The sequence below is a fragment of the Chaetodon auriga genome, chromosome 16 (genome assembly GCF_051107435.1).
Source record: "Chaetodon auriga isolate fChaAug3 chromosome 16, fChaAug3.hap1, whole genome shotgun sequence".
Lineage (NCBI taxonomy): Eukaryota > Metazoa > Chordata > Actinopteri > Chaetodontiformes > Chaetodontidae > Chaetodon > Chaetodon auriga.
Window position 1 is genome coordinate 16,731,246 of NC_135089.1, and position 21,659 is coordinate 16,752,904.

Here is a 21,659-nt window from a genome sequence, read left to right on the forward strand (position 1 = left end):
TGAGAATTTCACACAATTTGAAAAGAGAAAAAAGAAAATCAGCGTTGTTTAATGTACGTATCCATTGCTGTATGTGGAAAGAAAAAAAAAGTCATCTACAGAGTTGGTTGTGAAGAGTTTCTTCCCTCTGTGTGGAGTAGGCCTCAGTGAAATTCTCAATGAAAACTGAATTACTGTGAGTTACAGACTGTTAGACTGAAGTTTTCAGAAGCATTTTGTTACGCGAGTCAAGTGAGTCAATTCCTTTGTTTTGTCAGCAAAAAGGAAATGAAAGGCGGGTGGTTTGCATTAAAATGCATGTACGTTAGGGAGAGCAAGTAAAGAGAACCATAAGACGGAATGAAATCTAATATCATACTGCCTCTCTGCACCTACACAAAGAGAAAACAGTCAGCATGAGACCCATGGCACCTCCTGCACTTTGTTGGAAATGACGTGCATTAAAAGCTCCACTTAAAAACTTGGAAATGTGACAAGAATGATCCAAGCCGGCCATGAAATGTGCTTTGGTCGAACCAACTCGCTCATAGAACTGACCAAAATAAAGGAGACAATTGAGCCTTTCTCCACAGCTGAGGGGGATGTTTCCGTCGAATCCTGTGTGAACATGTCACCCTGAGGTGAAACTTTTCCTTTGGTTTTACAGTCAACATTTCTGCAACCTAATTCAATACACCCACCTTCATCGTCATCATCATCTTGCACATCATGTCATCCGTCATGAGTAACAGACCAACAGAATTTATTTGTTCTGAAAGACGGAATAATTAGATCTTTTTAATAATCATCTTGAAAAGAGGTCATTTTTCCTACACACACACACACACACACACACACACACACACACACACACACACTCTTTTTCAGCCATTTCAGTGTATCGCTCTAATTATTACATAATTATCATTCCAGGTTTATCAGGAGCAGCGTGGTGGTGTGGTGACATGCTCTGGTCCTTCCTGACCATCCTGAAGCACAGTCTGTGCATTCACGTGCTCCATTTTCCCAGTCTGGAAGTCGTTCTTCCGACTTCAGTGTGTTCATGAGTGACAATGTGGAAACAAGGTGGACACTACAAAGAAGATGTGTTGTATTTTAACCAAATCTAGGTCACTCTACATGGACAGCAGCAAATGGTTACAACCTCATACAGTATTATGACAGAATGTTTGTGAGCAAATCCACCATGTTTCTGCACATATGACGTCAAAGTTGGCAAGTCGTGTACCAACATTTTCACCGACTATCTGAGCTGTTGTTCTGACTTGAGGGGGCCTTCAAGTGAATTTTCCCAGTCAGGCATTAATTTTACCAATTATTGCAACACCACATGAATACAACAAGTGAGTGCAAGTTAACATTTGCCGTTTTTATCTTTTTACTGTAGCATGAGCTGGGAAAGAGCAATGCATGTCTGTGTGTAAGAGCCAAATGAAGCGTGTGTGTGAGCTTGTTATTTGAGTGAGATTGTTATCTCACACTATTATACCCTCGTGTGCCATGATGGTGGAAATACTGTAGGTTTTCATCTGAATATGTACTTGATGTGAGAGGTTATCGGTTGTTAGGTTTTTATCTATAGTTCAGTGTTGGACTTCACCCAACGATAGCACCACCACAACACACAATCAAAGTATTGTACATGATCAGGATTGATCTCCACTTTTGAGGAGGAGTACATCAGCTGGGGTGTAGTATACGTGCGTAGGCTCCAAAGCTACACCATAACCTCTTAACACACAACTAAATCAGCCTGTCTGCGGACTTCTTAAACATACAGGCAGACGACAAAAACATCAGCAAACCTATGATCTTTCACACCAGAAATATTTTTGAGGCCTTGCTGAGAGTAAAACCAGAGTCTTGCAGTGTGCTCCCACCTTTCATGTACCTGGGCTCTGAGCCTGATGACGTCATTACCGTGGAGACGGTTGAAAGTCACCGCACACTGCCTGCCATCGACGCTGTGGCTCATCAGCCATGTCTGTCTCTCCCTGCCCTATCTGTGGGCACAGGCCTGCTCTACATCAGCGATGGTCTTTGGTGCGTCACGGGACAGAATCAGAGGACCTCCCTTGTCCTGGATCACCACGTCATCCTCAATTCTGACACCCAGGCCGCGGAAACACTTTGGCACCTGGTCATTGTCGTCGCCAATGTACAACCCTGCGACAACAGAGAGAAAAAAGTGGAAAATGTATTGAAACAAGGACAACATGAAACATAAAAGAGAGTGTAGAACAGATCATGTGTAATGGGGATTGTAACTGGGAGCCATGGTGTGAGTGCATCAGATTTTTATTCTTGATTAACACAGACAAAGCTGGACACACAACAAGGGTACTTAAAAGCCTTGTTGGTCTATACCTGGTTCTACTGTGATGGCCATTCCTGGCTGAAGAGGTTGTGAGCGGGACAGCTCAGGAGTGTCGTGGACATCCATGCCCAGGTAATGGCCAACGTGGTGGGGGCAGTAACGCCGTGCAGCCTAGGACAAGTGGACAAGTGCAAACAAAATTAAAGCTTTGAGCACTTGTGTGGAAGTTTGCCATTGTCTAACAGCAGTCACAGCTCAAGGCTACACATTCATAACATGAAATTCAGGGGTGCCACTCATTGAAGGGGCTTACTGTGATGAATGAGCCTCGTCAGATCATTTTCTACCTGCCTTAAGGGAGCACAACTGAATCAGGAGCACTTAAACAACAATATCAAAAGGTCAGCAAAATTCCAACATGCGACCCTCCACATATGAGATCATTTGCACTCTATAAATGTGACATTAGAGTTTAAATATAGGACATTGTTGAATAACACCACAGTTTGCCACTGTTTTTGGATGTCTTGGCTACCCTCTCACTCAAAAATGTAGGAAATAGGATTTGCCCTTTAACCTGTAAACTTTACTGGGAAGAATGCCAACCAGCATGGCTTCTGATGCTGGTGGACATTTGCTTGAACTCATTAAACAGATGACTCAAATAGATGTTGTTGACTTCAAAGATCCCTGCCAGCTTCATTTGTCAACAACTGTTCTGAACAGTGAAATCTGCATGACTTGACTAAACCACATCCACTTCCCCATTCGCATCTGTTATGAGAGATGAGGCCAAGTGGATCAAGTACAGTGAGAGGTTCTGCATCTGCACTGAGGCACAGCTGTGCTTTGAGCTAAATGCTAACATTTGCTAATTAGCACTTAACTCAAAGTAAAAGTAAAACTGATGGGATTTTCATTGGTTTAGCAGGTATTTGGTCATAAACCAAAGTTCTGGGCAAAGTCACATCTTGACCAGATGACAATTGATCCTGAAGGGGACATGTCTGTACTAGATTTCATGGCAATCCATCCAATAGTGGTCTAGACATATTATTCAAAACCACAAATGTAAACCTCATGGTGGCGCCAGAGGAAAATTCAGATGATCACCAAAGAGAGTGGATACATCTTCTGGCAACCATGGACGTCTCCATGTACAAAATTTGACTTCAATTCATCTGATAGATGTTAGTGTATTAAAAACTTTGACCTGCTGGGAACAGCAGAGGGAAAATCACATATAATCACCAAAATCAGTAGGATTCATCCTCTGGGGTACATGAAAGTCTGTGCAATCTTGCTGAGTTACTGATACAGTATTGTGTGCATTTGAGCAGTTGTATATCAGTCTGGACCAAAGCAGTATCCAAAATGACAGACTGACATCACCAGTCATGCTGCTACCATGGCCAAAAATCACACACTCAGAGGGCTGATAACTATGAGCCCAGCTTTGAATGAAGGTCCCTCATAAGGGAACCCATCATCAACTAGTTAGCCGATCCAGAAGTGTGGAAAGATTATGATTCTTGGCTGTCAAAAAACACCATTCATTACCTCACAGAACTTGTTTTTTCTTTCTTTTTAAGAGAAACCAGTGACTACATCTACATTCAGCTTTGGTTTGGCTTGTTCGTTTTATTTCCCTGAAAGGAACCACTGCAGGAAATGACTGCACAGTATTATGCAGAGTTATGCAAGCATATTGTGTTTCATGGAGGGCTGCAATTAGGTCATTTCATCATTTACATTGGCCAATGAAGCTTATGGCTTTTCCTGACCACAAACCACTGGAGAGGACATAAATAAACTTCAGCAAAAGTGTTTAAATTCAATGCCCAGCTGACATGGTAACAGTGATAATCTGACCATGCATGTGCAGTTGATTGATATTTAGCAGCAGGGCAAGACTTTAATCAACATTAGCAATATTAAAATACAAAATAATGTGTGTTTGTAAGCAGAAATACACAACATTTTTAGTTATTAGCGCAGTGAAGTATGATCCTGGCCATCTTTATTCATTAGGCCTCTTAATTGAAGGAGCAGCTGAATATTTGGATGTGGAAACTCATCTTGAGATTATAGCAGTAACTAAAACAACAGTTAGTTGCAGCCCAAAACCACTCTATGTCTATTTCTCTGATTATTACCTTGAGCACATCAGCATCACTGGTACTGGCCTTGACGATGCCAAGCCGCCTGAGCTGTCGTCCCAGCAGAGCCAGCATGGTACTGTAGATGTGATCCAGGCTGACGCCCGGGGAACACAGGGACAAGCAGGAGAGCTGGACCTCCAGGACAGCCTCGTACAGCTCAGCCTGGGTTGGGCTGAATCTGGCAGGACGCAAGTGAGGGCAGCAGGCAGTCAAGGTGCGTTTTGTGTCTGTTATTAGTAACACAATCATTCTATCATTCTAAAATTATTTTCTTTGAGCAGTACAACTTAATGCTTAAGATGATTTTGTCACTTACTTTCCGTTCACTGGCCATGTTCGCGTGATATCACTGACATAACCAAAGTATTCACAACCACCATCAAGCAGCACCATTTCTCCATCCTGACGGAGGAGAGGAAGAGGGGGGAAAGCATGAAGATTCGTTTCAGGTACTCAATGATTACTTAATGTATGTACCCACTTTTCATTTTCAGAATGGTTAGTGGATGTTCATTGCAGCATATATGACAGCGATGATCCTTTAGCACATTCAACACCTTCCTTTACCTTGATGATCTGGTTGTTGTTGATGTAGTGCAGAGTATTGGCTCGATTCCCTCCAGCAACGACAGGGGGGTAGGCCAGGAAGTTGGCGCCATGGATCCGATTCTCAAAGTCAAACTGGAATAAGGTGGTATGTTAAAAAAAGGAAGGCAGAGGAACACAGGCTGTTTGTAGATATGGCATTTCACCTTATGTTCTGTGAAAATTACCCAAAGGCAAAGTGCAATATCTGCAGCTTTTAGTAATTATGGATATTTGGGTGTAAAATGATTCACCTAAAAATGAAAAACCATCAGCCTCAGTGTTTGTGGAGTTACTGCTTCCTGTCATTGTAGGGCTGTTTATTCTAATATGCTTTGACAGTTGACTTTAGTGATATAACTGCACGGTCTATGAAATGCATCAGCGTCAACAATGTTTTTTAACTTTATTTCTACAAGGTTTCAGAAGGTTAGCTTTCCCTCAGCAGTGTTTCAAAGAATTTCATAAAGAAATTTGAAGCATGGCATTAATTTAACTCAAACTATGCAAATCCTGAGCACGAGTGATCGTGTCCCACACTGTGAACAAACCTTTAAACAAGGAGAATAAGTGGTTAATGGGTAAAGTATGTCATATACAAGAGGGACGTGGTTATTATCAGGCTGTTGTTTGAGTAACTATTTGTTGTTAATGGTGGTGTATACAAGCTGGTTTTTTGCTGTACTACAACAGAACACAAATTCTAACTACATAATTAATAGTCTGTGACAAATGGCCACTGCTGGAGTTAGCTGGTTTCTTGTGTGCATGTAAACATAATGCTTGAGCACCACAGAGGAAATTATTTTCTGTGCGATCCTCAGTGAATAACTCCTGAACCTCAGTTGTCAATACCGAATATTACATGTTGTTTCTGTTGAAAATATTAGAATAATTTGAATCAATTTGTCAGTTATGTCAGTAGCTCACTGTTTAGGCATTGACTGAATAATTGATGGAAGACACTTGTGGTATCAGTAATTACATTGAAGAGCCTGATTAATTGACGAGATGAAGATTATAACAGGCCACACATGATAGAGAGGTAGTAAAGAGCCACACTGAGGTAATCAAATATTTTCACATACCTTAGCAAAGAGCACAGCTTCATCCACGTCTCCTTGAGACAGAGCCATCGTCCTCCTAAAAGCCTGAAAGAAAAGGATTCAAGTTGGAGCGAGTACACTGTCCATCTGTCTTAAAAATGTGTTTAAAGAAATGATTAGGAGGCACCGCAGCATAACAATACAAGAATGAAAATGCTGCCCCATTTGCGGGCATTTATTAATATAATACAATATAAACTATAATGACATTGACACCTTAAGTACTTAAAACACCAACCTGTGCTGTGATGTGACCGGCTTCTTGCATGAGTGCCACCTCTGCTGAGCTCTTGATGGCCCTGAGAGAGTGTATGAGGGGCCTGAGAGAGCGCGGCATCGACCCCGCCTCCAGCATGGGACACACATGCGTCTGGTGGAGCCGAGGGTGGGCGGGCTGAGAACTGTCGTACCACAGCACAGTGCCTGAAAAGGGATCAGAGCACAGAGAAAATGAGAACAGTGAAGTTAAGGTCCCAATTACTTGGTCAAATGTCAGCTAGACACAGCAGGCCTATTAAGCTTTGGATTTCCTCGCTTGTTGATGTGCTACGCATGGGGCTGGAGTAAGAGTGATACGCAGCATTTAAAGTGTTTGGTGGGTCACTATTTTTTTTAAGCCTTGAAAGCACAAGAGCAAAAGTGCAAAGACTAGAGTAAACAGACTCCAGCTACAGTAGCAACTTAGCATAACTTCCAAAGGTAAACAGCATGCCATTAGCTGACAACTTTATTTTGTAGGTTTACAGGTTACATTACAAAAATATCTATTCAGGATGGAAAATCCACAGTGAGGAAGATGCTAGTATATGAGCGTTTAGTGAAAGTGAAATTGTCCAAAAACACCAGAATCAAAAGTATAAATCTAACCTCTGTGTTGCTTATCCAAGTGTGTTTTTCTATGGTAAGACTTGAGACCCCTCTAGGATTGTGTCTGAGCAAATAACATCTTAATTTACAACACTGTCCTATAATAGTAGTCAAACTAGCTCTACAAGGCAGTACACAAACAATGGTGACTTTCTCTCCCTGCAGCCTCTGTCTTTTTTTTTTTTACATTAGCTATATAAGGCATGTAGCCGCAATGTACATATTTAAGACTCTTTTGCAGAGTTCCCATTTTAAAACAGGTACCCTGGAGAGTTTAAGCCTTGCTATCTCAAGCTGGCTACAGCTGATAAAATCTGCTAGCAGACAGTCGTCATTTCAGATGACTAAATCAGTGGCCATTGGCTAGAAATGAGAAGCTAGCTTTTGTTTACTTCTGTTTGAAAAATGACTGAATCTCTCACTGTTATCACCTGCATACCTGCAGGTTATAGTGAAGGGGAAAGGCTGACAGGCATCGCAACAGTAACTAGGAGGTGCAGGGTTTAACAAACCATCAAATGTGGCTTTTCAGATGAAGCAGCAGGACATCTTTTTCCAACGACAAAAATCAGACAACGCTCTGTTTCTGCTGAGCATGTGTCTTCATCCACCCACCTTTCAGGCTCTTGAGCACAAGACCCAGTTCTTCTGTGCTATGAACCCTCTCAATGCCAGTCAAAGCAGCTGCCCCATCCTTCCCTGACCGGGGCCCATCCCACAGCTCTCTCCCCGGGTCTCTGCGGGGGACGAACAAGATGGCCTGGTCTGGACGCCCTTTCCCATAAAGGACCAAGGCACTGTCAGGCTCTAGGATGCCACTGAGGTAGAGGAAATCCTGTGGAACATTTTGCTTCAGGTTAATTAACAAAGCCTTGCTAAATTCAGTATCCCAATCGACAATAAATTGCAAATAAGAGTGCGAGAGCAGAGTCATACATTACAGAGTACCCTACAGTATGTTTATTCAGACTCCCTTCCCCTGATGTAAATAAGGTGTTTTAAACAGTTCGTATTCAACAATATGTAAAGGTTGTGGCCTGTTATGCTCACAAACCTGTACAGACACAACAAAATTAAACTGAAGATAAAGAAATGCAACTTGAAACCAAACATGCACCTGGTTCTGGTGGAAGGGATAAGGGATGTCATTGGTCATGTAGCGGGTCGGATGGGACAAAACAATGGCCACATGGGTGCTGGTGGAGGCAGAGGGTCCCAGCCTGTCTGCCTGGGCCTCGATAAGTGAAGCCAGTCTGTGTCTGCGGAGCTCGTATTCTGTCTGGCTCAAGCCTGGAGTCACCTCGCCTGAGGAGCAGAGAGCATATACGTGGTGTCAAACAGCAGCTCATCACCTACACTTACACCGTGAGCTAATATTTGTCTCCTTGTGGTGTGAAACTTCTAATGCTCTACGTGTGCTTGACTAGTTCCTGTACCACCACAGAGGATGAATCCTAACTCCCTAAAGAAATAACTTGGTATTGAGCCTTTTGCAGATGTGACTACAGACCATATACACTGCAGGTTTATCCTGAAGAATTTAAATGTACTAGTTCAGCACTACACCGTGAAAAATACTCACCGGGTTTGATGAGGTGTGGATGAGTGAAAGGGCTGGGCTGGCCCAGGTACCGAGGTGGAACCGTCTTTGGTTTCAAACCTCCAGGTTTCACAGAAATGTTTCTGCACGGACACCAGACACAACCTACAGACAGCAACACAACACAGGTGGTAAAGACAGTTTTACTGGGCACCTACGATGTTGCATGCTGCCGCTTTATCTGTGAATCGTGTTCCACCTGCAGTCAGTGGCTGTTTTACAGAGCGGAACGTCACAGCTGTATGGTTTTAGCTCATCACAGACACATCAGTATCGGTGCACTGTATATTCTGGCTGATAATTGACAAGAAATTACAGCGCAGAAATGCCAAAGCTAATGAGTCATGTACCTCTTTAAACATTTCTATAAGAACATTTGGTCTACCGTCAACATGTCACAGCATAACTTCATATCAGCTGAGCGCTAAAGCATTTGCTTAATTTGCTAGCCTGATGATTAATCATAATTCTCCCTGTTTTATACAATGGATCAGGGTTATGATCAGGGTCATGATGTGTCTCCAAACTGAAGAAAGTGAGGTTTCCTTTTAAATGGGTCTCTTAAAAATATGACAGAATATGGTTTCCCTTTATCAATTAAGTGCCACCAACATATTCATTTTTGTTTATTGTTACTAATATTAGAATTTGATATTTTTATCATATAATGCGCTTGTTCTGTCATGGAAATGCACAAACAGGCTATGTATAGATGAATGAGAAATTGGGGACTGACTTTTCATAAGGAGGTGAACCATTTCTTTAATAAACGTGATAGTACAGATCCAGATACAACAGTCCAGTATTCATAGTAATGCACTCAAACGTACTTAGTACATAGGTATTATCAGCTTAATGTATTTAAAGTATCAAAGTAAAAACACTTCTTTAGACTGAATAATAAATGGTCAATCTGAAAGCAGCATTTTAATATTGTATCTGGTCAAAAGTGCCTTCAGTAGTTAAGTCCAGTGGCTCCAGGACCAGGGGTCGGGCAAATCTGAAGGGTCGTGAGATGTTTAATGCAACAGGTAATTTAAACAAAGCTTTGCTACAAAATGTAAGTCAATTTTTGGACTTGTCTCAAATCTTAACTTTTTGAGCTAATAATTTGACCTATTTGGGCCTTGAGCAGCTGATTAAATGAACCCATGTGAGGACTGAAATGTGACAAACTACACACGACTTTACTGTAAAGGGTCACAAGCCCGAAAGGTCAGGAAGGAACCACTGGTTTAACCTTTAACACTGTGCTGTAACGCTATATTACAAGTTTATCAAGTGTTTTTTTTTTAATGTAAAAATATAACTTGAAAAGTCACCAGTGACTGTCAAGAAAACGTGGTGAGTTAACGGCTTACTCTTTCCCTCCGCCATGTAGCTGCTTGTGGAGTAGAAGTATAAAGTATTTCAACTAATTTACATATTAAGCATTTCCACTAAAGGAAATACTTAAGCAGTTGGCGACAAAACGTAACAACAATAAACTGGGCTCACCTCGACTCCATTCACGCCGCGGCAGCAGCCTGACAGCAGACCGGACCAAGGTGCTGCTTGACGGCCACATTGTTGCTGCGACTGGAGGACACCAAGTTACATCATGTCGTCCCGCTGTGGATATGAAGCACAGTCAGTAGAGGACACAGTGACACTGGATATTTACGGGAACACAATGCGTTATGTTGTTGTGACTTAGCAGCGTTTAAAATCTTATCAAACAATATTTACCCTCGTTAGCTTGCTGCCCCCATGTTTGCTACCCGTATTCATTCGTTGTAACGTCGATTTTCAGCCCTCAGTCACACCTCCCAGGCAGGGACGCTTAATCCCGCCTCATTTGCCACGATTGACAGACTCGTTTCATGAATGTGATGAAAACTAACACGTCTAATACTGTAGAATGTACCATTTTCGTCTCCTCAAACATTTTTCATATTTCATAAATTACATATTACCTGGAACCTATGGACCTATAAATGAAAAGAAGCGCTCTCTTGAAATCTAAACATAACCATTTCCATTGCTGGAAGCTGCCTGATAGGTAACAGCCTGGGAGGGCTACCTGAGAGCCCGAACTCGGGGGAAAGGCAAGCCCGATGAGCTGAGGTGAAGTGACAGTTTTGCTAGAAGAAATTTGTTCCCTGTATTGGGTCTGTCAGGGAGCACCATATTTACGCCTTACATGTAGCTCCACTATGAAACGCATATGTGAGGCTACAAGTTATGCATAATAGGCTTTTTCAAGGTTTAATTCAATTTGTTTATGTGCATGACTACAAATCACAATGTGTTTACGATGGTGCAATCCAGCAATGTAAATGTCATTCAACGTGATAATAATGGTTCAACAATGGAGAGACCTTTGAACGTGTTACTTATTATCGAGAGATGAGGCATAATAGTAAACAAACTTTTAATGGTCTGGAATCAACCACTATACTAACGGAATGGCACACTCCAGCTTTTTTTAACAGTTCAGGTTGCAGATCTGTAGGAGCCTGACAGCTGCCTGACAGGCCTAACCCAGGGCAGAAAAGAACAATATTTCGCGGTCAGTCTGTCCGGCAACTCGCCTGAATGAAAACAGAGGAGCGACGCCACTACTAGTGTAGCTGTACTGGGGCGATAAAGAAGAACTGCTTCATCACTCTGCGGCTTTTCTTCCCGGCTGTCAGCGGTGTGGATTTTCGCTCAGGTGCGTTTCCCTTCGGTTGCTCGGATGTATGGCTGGAGAGAAGCGCTCGTGACGGCCCGTAATGCAGCTAACGTTAGCTGACGGTTATCATGCGTCAAAACAGTCAGTTAACGTTACCGCGTCACGGACGGATTCACATTTCCAGAAAGTTCTGGTTTCATTGCGACCATAATACAAACAGTCGGTAATGCTGGTTGTGCATGGTTGGCTTCATTGCCAACGCCTGAATTGCCATTATTGTTAGATTTATGTGCAGTGAACTCAAAGTGAGGTTGTTATTCGCGCACCCTCATTCGATCCCTGCATGTTAGCATACCTCAGCTTAACGACGCTGATATCAACGTTAGCAGCTGAGCACGCAAGTTTAACAAAGCCAGACTTGGACTAGTTGTTGATTGTTTTTCTCTCTGCTTTCCCCTACATGCAGCGCGCTGTGTGCTGGACGTGACAGGGCAGTATGGACCCACGAAAAGTGTCCGAGTTAAAGGGCTTCGTGCAGTTGTGCGAGTCCAAACCTGAGGTCTTGCACCTTCCAGAGATGGGCTTCTTCCGGACCTGGTTGCACGGGTCAGTATGGCGCGGAGCAGATCTGCGCCTTGACCTGTAAACGAAGTGTCTGATGTCAAAGATTCATCCATGATTTAGTATTTCATTGAGTCAGTGAAGTTGTTAGATTAAGTCTCAAACAAACTGCGGGTCTACCACGTACCCAATAACGCTCACCTTTCAGTTAAAAACCATGGACCACAATATGTACAGGTGTGTGTATACAGACAAATAATCTCATGTAATGTCTGTCAAGATCTCACAAAACATGCATTCGACAAGGGACCATTTTTTCATCTTTGATCATTGACACTTCCACAACGAATTTCCTCTAATTTTATCCACCTTTATAAAGGTGGAGTTAAAATCAAATCACACAGAAACCATTCTCACTTTTTCAAAGCCCTGAGATCAGAAAGGTCACGGTTTTGTATGAAAGCCAAGGTGTGGCTTAGCCTTGTGGCCACCCAGTGAAATGAGCCTAAATGATCAGTCAGTATTGATGAACTAGTCGATTGATCAGAACGCAAGTCTGCAACAAGCTTGATAAACCATAAATTGTGGGAGTCATTTTCTAATCAAAAATCACCAAAATTTCACTAAATCTAGCTTTTTCAACGTGAATATTTTGTGGTGAAAACCTTTAAGGACTTTTGATTTGAGAAAGCAATTTGAAGACATATAAAACACATTTTCCCAGAAGTCAGTAGAGAAAATGTTCATAGCTAAAATAACCGTGTTTGGGCCTTTTCGGGCAAATGAAATATAAGGAATCAGGGTCCTTGTGTCACTCGCTGAATTGTTCTCCATATTTTTATATTACAGCATGGGTGCCACAATCCCTCCCCTTCAGAAGACACAAGATTCATGCCAGGTGACACTTAAGTGTTCTTATTTATACATGTTGTTAAGCTAGTTACCGTATACTTGCAATAATTTTATATTTTATTTCCTGCTCAGTCATTGTATGATGTCCTCATATTTGTTCGGAGACAAAACACAGTGAAACACAAGGGAGTTGGAGTTGAATAGTATTGGCAGTTGATGACTTGCCTGTAAGTTGTCACATGCGTTGTAACAGTGCTCTCTCAATTGTAGGGTGGCTGTCCTTGTGGTCCTCCCCCTACATCAGCTTCACCTCCTGAGCCTGAGCCTCCTGTGCAGTCTGAGAGTGAGGAGAGTGAAATAGGTACGGCGTGTCCATCTCAACCCTGAGCAGTGCTTCTTAAAATCATAGCTCTTGACTGAGAGGTCGGCGGTCTGCAAGTGATTCCTGTGGAGAGATTAGATTTGTCATTTCCCGTTTTTTTCCATTTCTTCTACAGTCTGTTGTTCAGATGTAGCGAACTTAATAGATTCATGTCAACATTTTACATGAAACCAGTTTCAAAAAATGTTTGTTAGCAGTGTAGATTACCTACTTTAAAGGTCAGCTGAGCTTATTTGTTACTGGTATATTTGTAAAAGTAGGGCAAACCAGCCTCAGCTGCAACATACTGGTTGAGTGAAAGGAATAGTTCAAGATTGGGGGAAATATGCTTATTCGCATCAGAGTCACACAGATGAGAAGCTTTATACCACTCTGGAGCCAGCAGCTAGTTAGCTTAGCTTAGCTTATCTTAACGGAAGGACTTAAAACAGGGGGAAACAGTTAAACTGGCGCTGTCCAACACGAACAAAATCCACCAAAGAGCACCCTTTAAAGTTCATAGATTAACATTTTGTATGTTTAATCTGTTCAAAAAGAGATTTGGAAAAGGGACAGAGGGCTTTATAAGATGTGCTATTTCTTAGCTAGGACCAGTTGCCAGGCAACCTTTGGGGATCAAGGAAGTTACTGGCCCCGACCAAGAAACAGCCCAGCACATAACACCCTGCTCAACAATGAACCGTCACTGTTACACTTGTGCTTTCGTTACCTTTTGACAGAGCCGAGCTAGGCGTCTCCCTGTTTTCAATCTTATGCTAAGCTAAGCAGCTGCTGACTCCAGCTGTATATTTACTAATGATATGATGTGACATGACAAATGGTTCTGAAAAATGACCTGCCTTTTTACTGTGAAGACAACAGTAAATCAGGATTTCATAGTATTAGATATGGTTTGTGTGTCCTATCACCTGTTTGCCTTTTCAGAAATTGACAATGAGGGAGTGATCGAGCCAGACACTGATGAACCGCAGGAGATGGGGGAGTTTGAAAACATTGAGGTAAAATTTTGAACTTTCTTGTATTATCTAATGAATCATGTAAACATCTCCTCAACTTCGGACCCTAATCTCTCATGAAAACCAGTGTATTAGAGGAGATTCCAGGCCTGGAAAACAACTTTTAACACTTCAGACGGGATTTATTTGAGCATCCGTTTCCATATGTTTCCTCAGATCACAGAGCAGATGATGGATGAGGCCAATGAGAAGAAGATGGATGCCATTAATGCTCTAGGGGAAGGTAGGTTGATATTCTGTGATGAACAGTGCATGCAGACAAAGTTTCTATATTGTTTTCATGTAAAGAGAAAGAAGCTTAAAGTTCAAATAGATGCATGATCTCAAATGCCCGTTTAAAATACTTTTCTCTTCCAGGCGACCTGCAGAAAGCTCTGGATCTTTTTACTGAGGCCATCAAGCTGAACCCCTGCCTGGCCATCCTGTACGCCAAGAGGGCAAGGTGAGCGTCCTCAGAGTCCTCCATTCAGGTTCTCTATGGCAGAGCATTGTAGGATCAGTTGTCCTCTTTGTGCTAGTGTCTTCATCCAGATGCAGAAACCCAACGCAGCCATAAGAGACTGTGACAGAGCCATCAAGATCAACCCAGACTCTGCACAGCCTTACAAGTGGAGGGGAAAAGCTCACAGGTACATTTATGTTTAAGAAATATTCCACATGGCAGATACCTTCTAATGTGTGACGTTAACACCTGACCATGAGCTACACCTTTACGCATGACCAAACCCCCAGTGTAAACTCACCTCATCTTGTTTGGCAACTGGCATTCAATATTCCTTCAGCCGAGGTAACTGTAGCTACAGCAGGAATGTAGAATCAACCTGTATTCGTGTAGCTCTCCATAAACTTGGTAACATAGAGAGGTGAAGTCCCTCCCCTTGTGGTGGACCACCATGAGACCTCATTTCTGACAATACTACATTTTGCCTGCTGTCTTGTGTGTTTATGTGTTGCTCCCCCTAATGTGTGTGTGTGTGTGTGTGTGTGTGCGCGTGCGCGCGCGCGCGCTGCTGCTGCTGTAGGCTGCTGGGCCACTGGGAGGAGGCAGCCAGAGACCTGGCCACAGCCTGTAAACTGGACTATGACGAGGCTGCCAGTGAGATGCTGAAGGAGGTCCAGCCGAAGGTATAGTACCAAAGAAGAGGGGGAATAAAAACCACACTGCAGCCTTTTAGAATGTGTTGGTAGTAACTGTTATGCAGATGTTTTGTTGTCATGTGTGCGAGCTCAGAGTAGAGAAGTGTATTTGTGATCTCTCTCTCTCTGTGTTTACATGATCCTGATACAGATCAACCGTTTGATCAGAACGGGTCTCCAGAACCCACTAATGGCAGGCAGGGAATGAAAGATGATGCTCCCAGCTGCGAGTTTGTAATGATCACTCTTTGTTTTCAGGCGAAAAAAATCGTGGAGCACAGACGCAAATACGAGCGCAAGAGAGAAGAGAAGTTGATCAAGGAGAGGCAAGAGCGGATAAAGAAAGCCAGAGAGGGGCGCGCACAGGCTCAGAGGGTGAGTTGCGGGGGGTGTCAGACTTGGAAAAATGCAATGAATGGCCCTTTAAGTTGAACTGTTCTGCCCACATGGTCAACTCTATGAGTGTACTAAAGTTAGCTGATAAAAACCAAACAGCAAGTACTCCAGTGCTGATAAACTCATAACCCTTTCTTTTGTCATTCAACAGGAGGAGGAAGCACGACAGTCTGCAGGAGGAGGAGGAGGTTTCTTCCCAGGTAAAGACAGACAATTCATGTTATTTGTTTGTGTGTGAGTATCAAATTTCCAGCTCCAGCCAATCCATTCCTCTTTGGTTCATCAGATAGTTGTGATTGCTCCTTTAAGCGCAAATACTGAGTGTCACGGTTGCTCTGCAGGGGCTGCTGGGTTCCCGGGCGGAGCCCCTGGTGGCATGCCTGGTCTTGGAGATTTCCTGAAGGATCCTGAGCTGCTCAACGCCATGAAGGTGATTTAACTGCTCCACCTGAATCCTCTACACCTCTTCACTTCCACTGCTGCGTCCCATGTCTTAGGTTATACAGATACAGGAGGTTATTTGCTTTCTTCCTGAGAGTCAGATGGAAAGATTGATACCACTTTTCATGTCTGTACGGGAAATATGAAGCTATAACCAGCGGTTGGTTAGCCTAGCTTAGCATTAAGACTGGAAAGAAGGGGTTCACAGGTAACAAAATCCACCTACCTGTACCTCTAAAGCTCCCTAACACAAAATATGGAGTCAAATACCGCTTTAAACATTAAGAAGAAGAAGAAAGCTCGGCTCATTTAGACGTACAGTGTTTTCACATGGAACGGGTTTTTGCGGTGGGCCTTTTTAAGAGTTCAGGACAACAAATTCAAAATCATCATCCCCACTTACTCAGGGGGGAGGAGGGTGATGAGGGGAGGGACATGTTTTAATTCTCCTCAACAGAGCATGTGTATTTGAGCCTTTGGCAGGGCCACATAGAGATGGACTTAGATGCATTATCCTGTTGTTCACTCAAAGAGGTTTAAAAAGCACAGGGGGGAAGATCCTGTCTACACAGAACAACCAGTGCACTCTCACAACCACCACCACCGAGAGGGAAACACAGTAAGCCCCCTGTTTTCTACCCAGAGGACACCAGTGTTTTTCTGGTTGGAATCCATATTTTACTGCCACTCAGATAGTGTATGTCTCTATAACGAGGCTACATGAAGCTTGTAGCATAACATACCCGACTCTGTAACCATACTGCCAGCAATCGAGTAGCATCGTTGGTAATGGAAATGTTTTTGGCAAGGAAGAAGAGTGCGTGGAATAAAAAAAAAACATGTTATGACCCAGTTCTCAACCAAGCGCTAGATATGGATCGGATTAATTGTTCTAACTAAACAAACTGAGACACAAAACTGGAAAAGAAGAAGTGGCTTAGTGAATACAGATGGAGCTGCAGAGAGATTCAGAGCGCTTCCCCACGTCTCCCCTGAATAGACCTTTGAAAATAAATTTTTCATTTTGTTGTGTCTTTAAAGCTGATTTGATCTGACATGCGCTGTGTGAGTAAAGGTGACTCCGTTTATGCATATTTAACTCCAGGACCCCGAGGTGATGGCTGCCTTCCAGGATGTGGCACAGAACCCGGCCAACATCGCCAAGTACCAGAACAACCCCAAGATCATGGCCCTGGTCACCAAGCTGAGCGCCAAATTTGGAGCTTCACCACAGCCATAGACAGGGAAAAGGACCAAAGCTGAGAGGAGAGGGGATACGTGGTGAATCAATCTGGAGAGCCACAACGCTTCTCAACAATTATTCCACTGTGTGCAGATTGGACGGGGGAGCACGTGATTGGTTCAGTGGTGTGGTGTAGGGAAAGCAGGGCGACTTTTTAAATGTTCTTATTCAGCCTGTTAGCACTTAGCAATGTCTCAACAAAGCAACCCCATGGTTAGGAGTCAGGTCTCACAACCGACTGGGACTTCACTAAACCACAGGTTGACATTTCTTAACCTGTTATCTGGAACAGCTAAACTGGGAGCTCCCGCATTCAGACGCTAGCTCACAAACATTGGTACAGCCATTTAATACGTGGTAACGGTTTAGCTGCCAGGCTTTTCTTTCTCTGAACAGAGCCGAACTCTCACACACAGCTGTTCTGTACCTTTTTGTTAACAGATCTATTGTTATAAATGCAAAAAAAAAGTTCTTCTTGATGTCTCACCCTGTTGAAAATGAAAATGATTCACAATAATAAAACCTCTGTTGCTGCAAAGCAGATTTGACATTGCTTTCTAGTTCTGTTGGCCTTTGTTTGTTTTACACTGCATCTTGTACAGCTGGACTTTATTGTTTTTACAGAATAACAACATCCACTCATTTTTACTGCCATTTCCCATCAGTTAAACTAAGAAGTGATTCAGGTTGAACTGCCAAACATTCAGTGGCTCCACATTCCCAAATGTGAGGGTTTCCTGTAAGCGATTATTTTAGAGAATGACCAATAGTTAAATATTGGTTTCAGCCTAAATCAGGTTATCCTGTTAAATGAACACGCTGGTTTGAATTGTCTTCAGGCAGATAACAGTCTACAACAGGAACTCTGAATATACAGTCCCTGCAGGTGCTGGAGTGTAAATCGGGCCCAGAGGGAGAGTGGGTCACTGGGCCACTTAATCCACCCAGGACATCTGTCTTTCAGCCAGAGGATTACTGCTCTGTAACACAGGGTCGGCCCTGGCACTCATCAACCCTGAATCACTGCATCAAAGCTGATCTGACTACAAATTCCCCTCGCTGAGGACAGCTTTTTGTCCACCAACATGTAGTTGAACTGTTAAGCAAGTGAATGCTGAGCTGAGTTGTTTTCAGCAGCTGTACATCAGCACCTCTCATGTTGACAGAGATTTTTATGTAATACATTTAGAAACCACGACAACCTGAACAAGAATAACGAGATTTGTTTTCTGACAACATTCATTTTTATTTGTGTACTTACAACATACCAAAACAAAGACATGGCTGAGGAATAAAAACTGGGATTACAAGCAGGAGGGAGCAGAAGCAGTAAGGGTGACTCTTCCAGTAGCCAAGAACAAGGTCAACAATAATACAGCTAGTGTCCATACCTGCAAAAACATGACAGAGAGAGAGAGAGAGGACGTACTGTCAATATTCGTTTCAAGAAATATTCACAACCTGTCACTCTCCGAGGCAACGAATGAGCAACCAAAAGAGGATTCGCTGAACACAAAGCTACACATGATACTCACTTCTGAAACTCCCACTCTCTGTTGTCCAGAGGGCACACCTGTCTGGTTTTCAGCCAGCGAGAGATACAGTGGAAATGGAAGGCATGCTGAGGAAGAGAAAAAACAAAACCACAGACAGACACATGAATAATAAATAAAAAACAGGGCAACAGTTCAATACAGCTGTTCGCCTTCTTCACATTAACCAATTTCCCAATAAATAATGCAAGCTTCCATCGTTTGTTGGTAAATGTCTTCAGCACTAAACTGTAATGTAATGGGTTTGTTTACATCAGTAATGTTGCAGGAATGTGAGCAGTAATCACACTTGTTCTCCTGCCAACAACTTATTATTGCTGAGCTTTTGATGCATTTACAAGTCACAGACTGCTTGTACATGCTTCACTTTAAGCAATTTCCTGCATTTTTAGAAGGGAGAGATTTGCATAAATTAGCATGTTTACTGACATATTCTTGTAAGGCTCCTACAGTCCTAATGCTGCAAAGACCATTGATATGACAAACGGTTCAGAGTTCTCCACAGAAACGTTGGATGACAGACAGAAAGTCTGTGACAGCTTGGTGTGATTGTTGATTCCTTTATATTGTCTATTTGTTCTTTTTCCACGTCTCCTCCTTTATTCTTGCAATTATTGCTGTCTGTAACAACATAATTTCACGCACATGGGATCAAGTTATATCTGATCTTGATGATTTGAAATGAGTCTTGATTTTTCATTTCTTCAAGCTGGTTTAAAATGTATGAGAGACGATGCCCATATTTGCAGGGTTCTTGTGAAAAGCTGTCATTGTGAACAATTCTGCACTTAAGGGAAATAATAATGTACAGCACAGCAGTAATAGACCTGATTAGCAACAAATGTTAAAGGCGGGAATGGAAACTCACATTGCAGACACCCCAAGCGACAGTGCACTCCTCAGAGGTTGCAGAAGCCTGGTTGGCCTGGCACTCTATACCTGTGAAGGGAGGACAAAACATCTGATTAATGTCAGCCAGAAGCCAAACAACCTTGAAAAGCTCAACAAACTGTGTGAAAGTGAACTCACAAAGATCCATGATGTGGTTCCGACAGATAGCACAGTTATCCACCACTATGTCCCAGGCCCACAGCGCGACGGCGTTCCACTGGTGGGAAAGAAGAAGCACAAACAAACGTTATCTGACGAACACACTCACTGCAGGTTGTCTTGTTGACGCCGATGTACAGATGCCATGATGAGTACGAGTACATTTCATGTTTTAGATTCAAAACATTTTAACATGCACTGTTATTATTTGAGCTCCACATCACACAGTGTGGAAACAGGAAGTGACCTTCAGTGCACCTGCTGTTGTCACCTGATAGACAGCTCCAGAGATTAATGTTAATTGCAAAATAATATAGGTAGATGTGCAATAATTGTTGTAAGATTCCCCAAAAAGTAAATCTGTGGATCTAATGGGAAGGTCAATCCTGTACATTCTGTCACAATGTCACAGAAGCTGCTCCATGAAGGTATTTAGGTTTGTACACGACCAGCTGCAACGTAAGACTGAGCCCTGCTCTACAACACATCTAAAACACATATCTGATGCCTCAGGTTTTTATGATATTTTAAAGAGAATTTGGCTTCCTTTTGGTTTATTATTGTCTCTGCTCGTTTCCCACGTCCTTACTTTAAATTCTCAAGAACTTGACTCAGACATATAAGACACAACATTATAGATGATCAACACCCTGCAGAAAACACTTTTTCAACAGCAAAGGGTGATGGCATTTTCTGACACTTTCCTTATTATCACCAACCCTGGCTGTGACAGTGAGGAGTGAAGAAATACTAGTATCATTTCAATAATACTGAAGATGTAATTTCCCCAAGAGAAATTAATACAGTACTTGTACTTCCATAAAAATAATACTGATATCATAGCTAGCTATGTGTTTGCTACATTGATCGACGATCCTATCTTTTAATTTGGGATTCTCAAAACTAAAAACAGGTAACGTCACTGTTAGCCAACTAACTAAAGTTAATTCGTTAAAAATAAGGATAAAGTTAAATCATACCTTAATTTGGGTTGCCTATATAGTTTGATATTGTAATTGGAGACGTTTTGTAACCACAGGTTTGGACTCCGGGGTGGGTAGGCTAGGCTAATTCAATGTTAGCGCGCAGAGTTCAGAGTTTTGCTGTTTAACGTTCACTAATTTAAGTTTAATGTTATTATTATGATTGGGTTTTTTTAATCACATCGCGGTGATGGTTGGTGGTCTCCATCACACCACTACACTCATTTTATCATTTAATTTTAGTAAGCGTTTGTCCCAAAAGAGAAGTGCACATTCATGCCCGGTTTGAGGCAAGCTAACAGCTAACTAGCCACTGACATTAAGCTAGCTACAGTCAGTTAAGCGTTAGAATGCTAACGGCAGGTAGCTAGTTAGTGACAGTGTGCTGTGTTAGGGGCGATTTGGGGGCCGATGGAAGATTATGGCGCTTAATTATACCACGACAATGAGTTACTTTGTACAACCGTTACAGTTACCTTCTTCACTTCAAATCGCTTCTTGCTGGCTCCACTGTTTGTGCCGCTCGGCGTATCCACATCCATAGCTGCTGCCATCTTGAAAGGATAAGTTTGACGTGATGACCAATTTACCCGGAAGAAACACAGCTATTTCCGTCGGTGTATTAACTTTAGTGTGTTAATCCGGGATTCTAGTCGTTTATGTAATATGAACATTCTAGAGATTAATTGATTATGTTGCTCAAAAGAAATTAGTAATTTGCTATCTTTATTTATGTGTCGTGAGTAGTACAT

At 42.5% G+C, this 21,659-nt stretch overlaps 3 protein-coding genes across 4 annotated transcripts; 1 reads left to right on the forward strand and 2 right to left on the reverse strand.

Moving 5' to 3' along the window:
- Positions 1-34: 34 nt before the first annotated feature.
- Positions 35-10,426, reverse strand: xpnpep3 (X-prolyl aminopeptidase 3, mitochondrial). Its single transcript, XM_076753653.1, has 12 exons — positions 10,366-10,426; positions 10,135-10,248; positions 8,620-8,742; positions 8,155-8,342; positions 7,653-7,872; positions 6,409-6,593; positions 6,153-6,215; positions 5,047-5,160; positions 4,796-4,881; positions 4,474-4,657; positions 2,368-2,488; positions 35-2,166 (listed from the first exon to the last, which is right to left on the reverse strand). The coding sequence occupies exons 2-12, from the start codon at positions 10,202-10,204 to the stop codon at positions 2,000-2,002; spliced, it is 1,521 nt and encodes a 506-aa protein (XP_076609768.1). The 5' UTR covers positions 10,205-10,248; positions 10,366-10,426; the 3' UTR covers positions 35-1,999.
- Positions 10,427-11,180: 754 nt separating this feature from the next.
- Positions 11,181-17,874, forward strand: st13 (ST13 Hsp70 interacting protein). Of its 2 annotated transcripts, none has more exons than XM_076753224.1 (13): positions 11,181-11,332; positions 11,760-11,899; positions 12,704-12,752; positions 12,977-13,067; positions 14,013-14,086; positions 14,261-14,327; positions 14,462-14,546; positions 14,623-14,733; positions 15,127-15,229; positions 15,500-15,616; positions 15,789-15,837; positions 15,979-16,067; positions 17,184-17,874. In XM_076753224.1, exons 2-13 carry the CDS (start codon positions 11,790-11,792, stop codon positions 17,316-17,318), a joined length of 1,080 nt encoding a protein of 359 aa, XP_076609339.1. In that variant the 5' UTR covers positions 11,181-11,332; positions 11,760-11,789; the 3' UTR covers positions 17,319-17,874. The 2 variants fall into 2 exon arrangements, with proteins under 2 accessions (XP_076609339.1, XP_076609341.1); XM_076753226.1 differs by lacking the exon at positions 11,181-11,332 and adding an exon at positions 11,431-11,516.
- Positions 17,875-18,549: 675 nt separating this feature from the next.
- Positions 18,550-21,493, reverse strand: rbx1 (ring-box 1, E3 ubiquitin protein ligase). Its single transcript, XM_076752719.1, has 5 exons — positions 21,384-21,493; positions 19,904-19,982; positions 19,743-19,813; positions 18,857-18,942; positions 18,550-18,712 (listed from the first exon to the last, which is right to left on the reverse strand). Exons 1-5 carry the CDS (start codon positions 21,459-21,461, stop codon positions 18,700-18,702), a joined length of 327 nt encoding a protein of 108 aa, XP_076608834.1. The 5' UTR covers positions 21,462-21,493; the 3' UTR covers positions 18,550-18,699.
- Between the last annotated feature and the right edge of the window lie 166 nt (positions 21,494-21,659).

What these genes read in the sequence shown, in the direction of transcription:
- xpnpep3 (XM_076753653.1), bottom strand. Translation starts at nt 10,204, where the DNA reads ATGTGGCCGTCAAGCAGCACCTTGGTCCGGTCTGCTGTCAGGCTGCTG. An exon ending in ATCCCTTCCACCAGAACCAG is followed by an intron (nt 7,873 to 8,154) that starts GTGCATGTTTGG and finishes AATGTTCCACAG; the next exon opens with GATTTCCTCTACCTCAGTGG. An exon ending in AAGCTGTGCTCTTTGCTAAG is followed by an intron (nt 5,161 to 6,152) that starts GTATGTGAAAAT and finishes ACCTTATTCCAG; the next exon opens with TTTGACTTTGAGAATCGGAT.
- st13 (XM_076753224.1), top strand. Translation starts at nt 11,790, where the DNA reads ATGGACCCACGAAAAGTGTCCGAGTTAAAGGGCTTCGTGCAGTTGTGC. An exon ending in AGACACAAGATTCATGCCAG is followed by an intron (nt 12,753 to 12,976) that starts GTGACACTTAAG and finishes TCTCAATTGTAG; the next exon opens with GGTGGCTGTCCTTGTGGTCC. An exon ending in TGAAGGAGGTCCAGCCGAAG is followed by an intron (nt 15,230 to 15,499) that starts GTATAGTACCAA and finishes CTTTGTTTTCAG; the next exon opens with GCGAAAAAAATCGTGGAGCA.
- rbx1 (XM_076752719.1), bottom strand. Translation starts at nt 21,461, where the DNA reads ATGGCAGCAGCTATGGATGTGGATACGCCGAGCGGCACAAACAGTGGA. An exon ending in GAACCACATCATGGATCTTT is followed by an intron (nt 19,814 to 19,903) that starts GTGAGTTCACTT and finishes CTCCCTTCACAG; the next exon opens with GTATAGAGTGCCAGGCCAAC. An exon ending in TCGCTTGGGGTGTCTGCAAT is followed by an intron (nt 18,943 to 19,742) that starts GTGAGTTTCCAT and finishes TCTCTTCCTCAG; the next exon opens with CATGCCTTCCATTTCCACTG.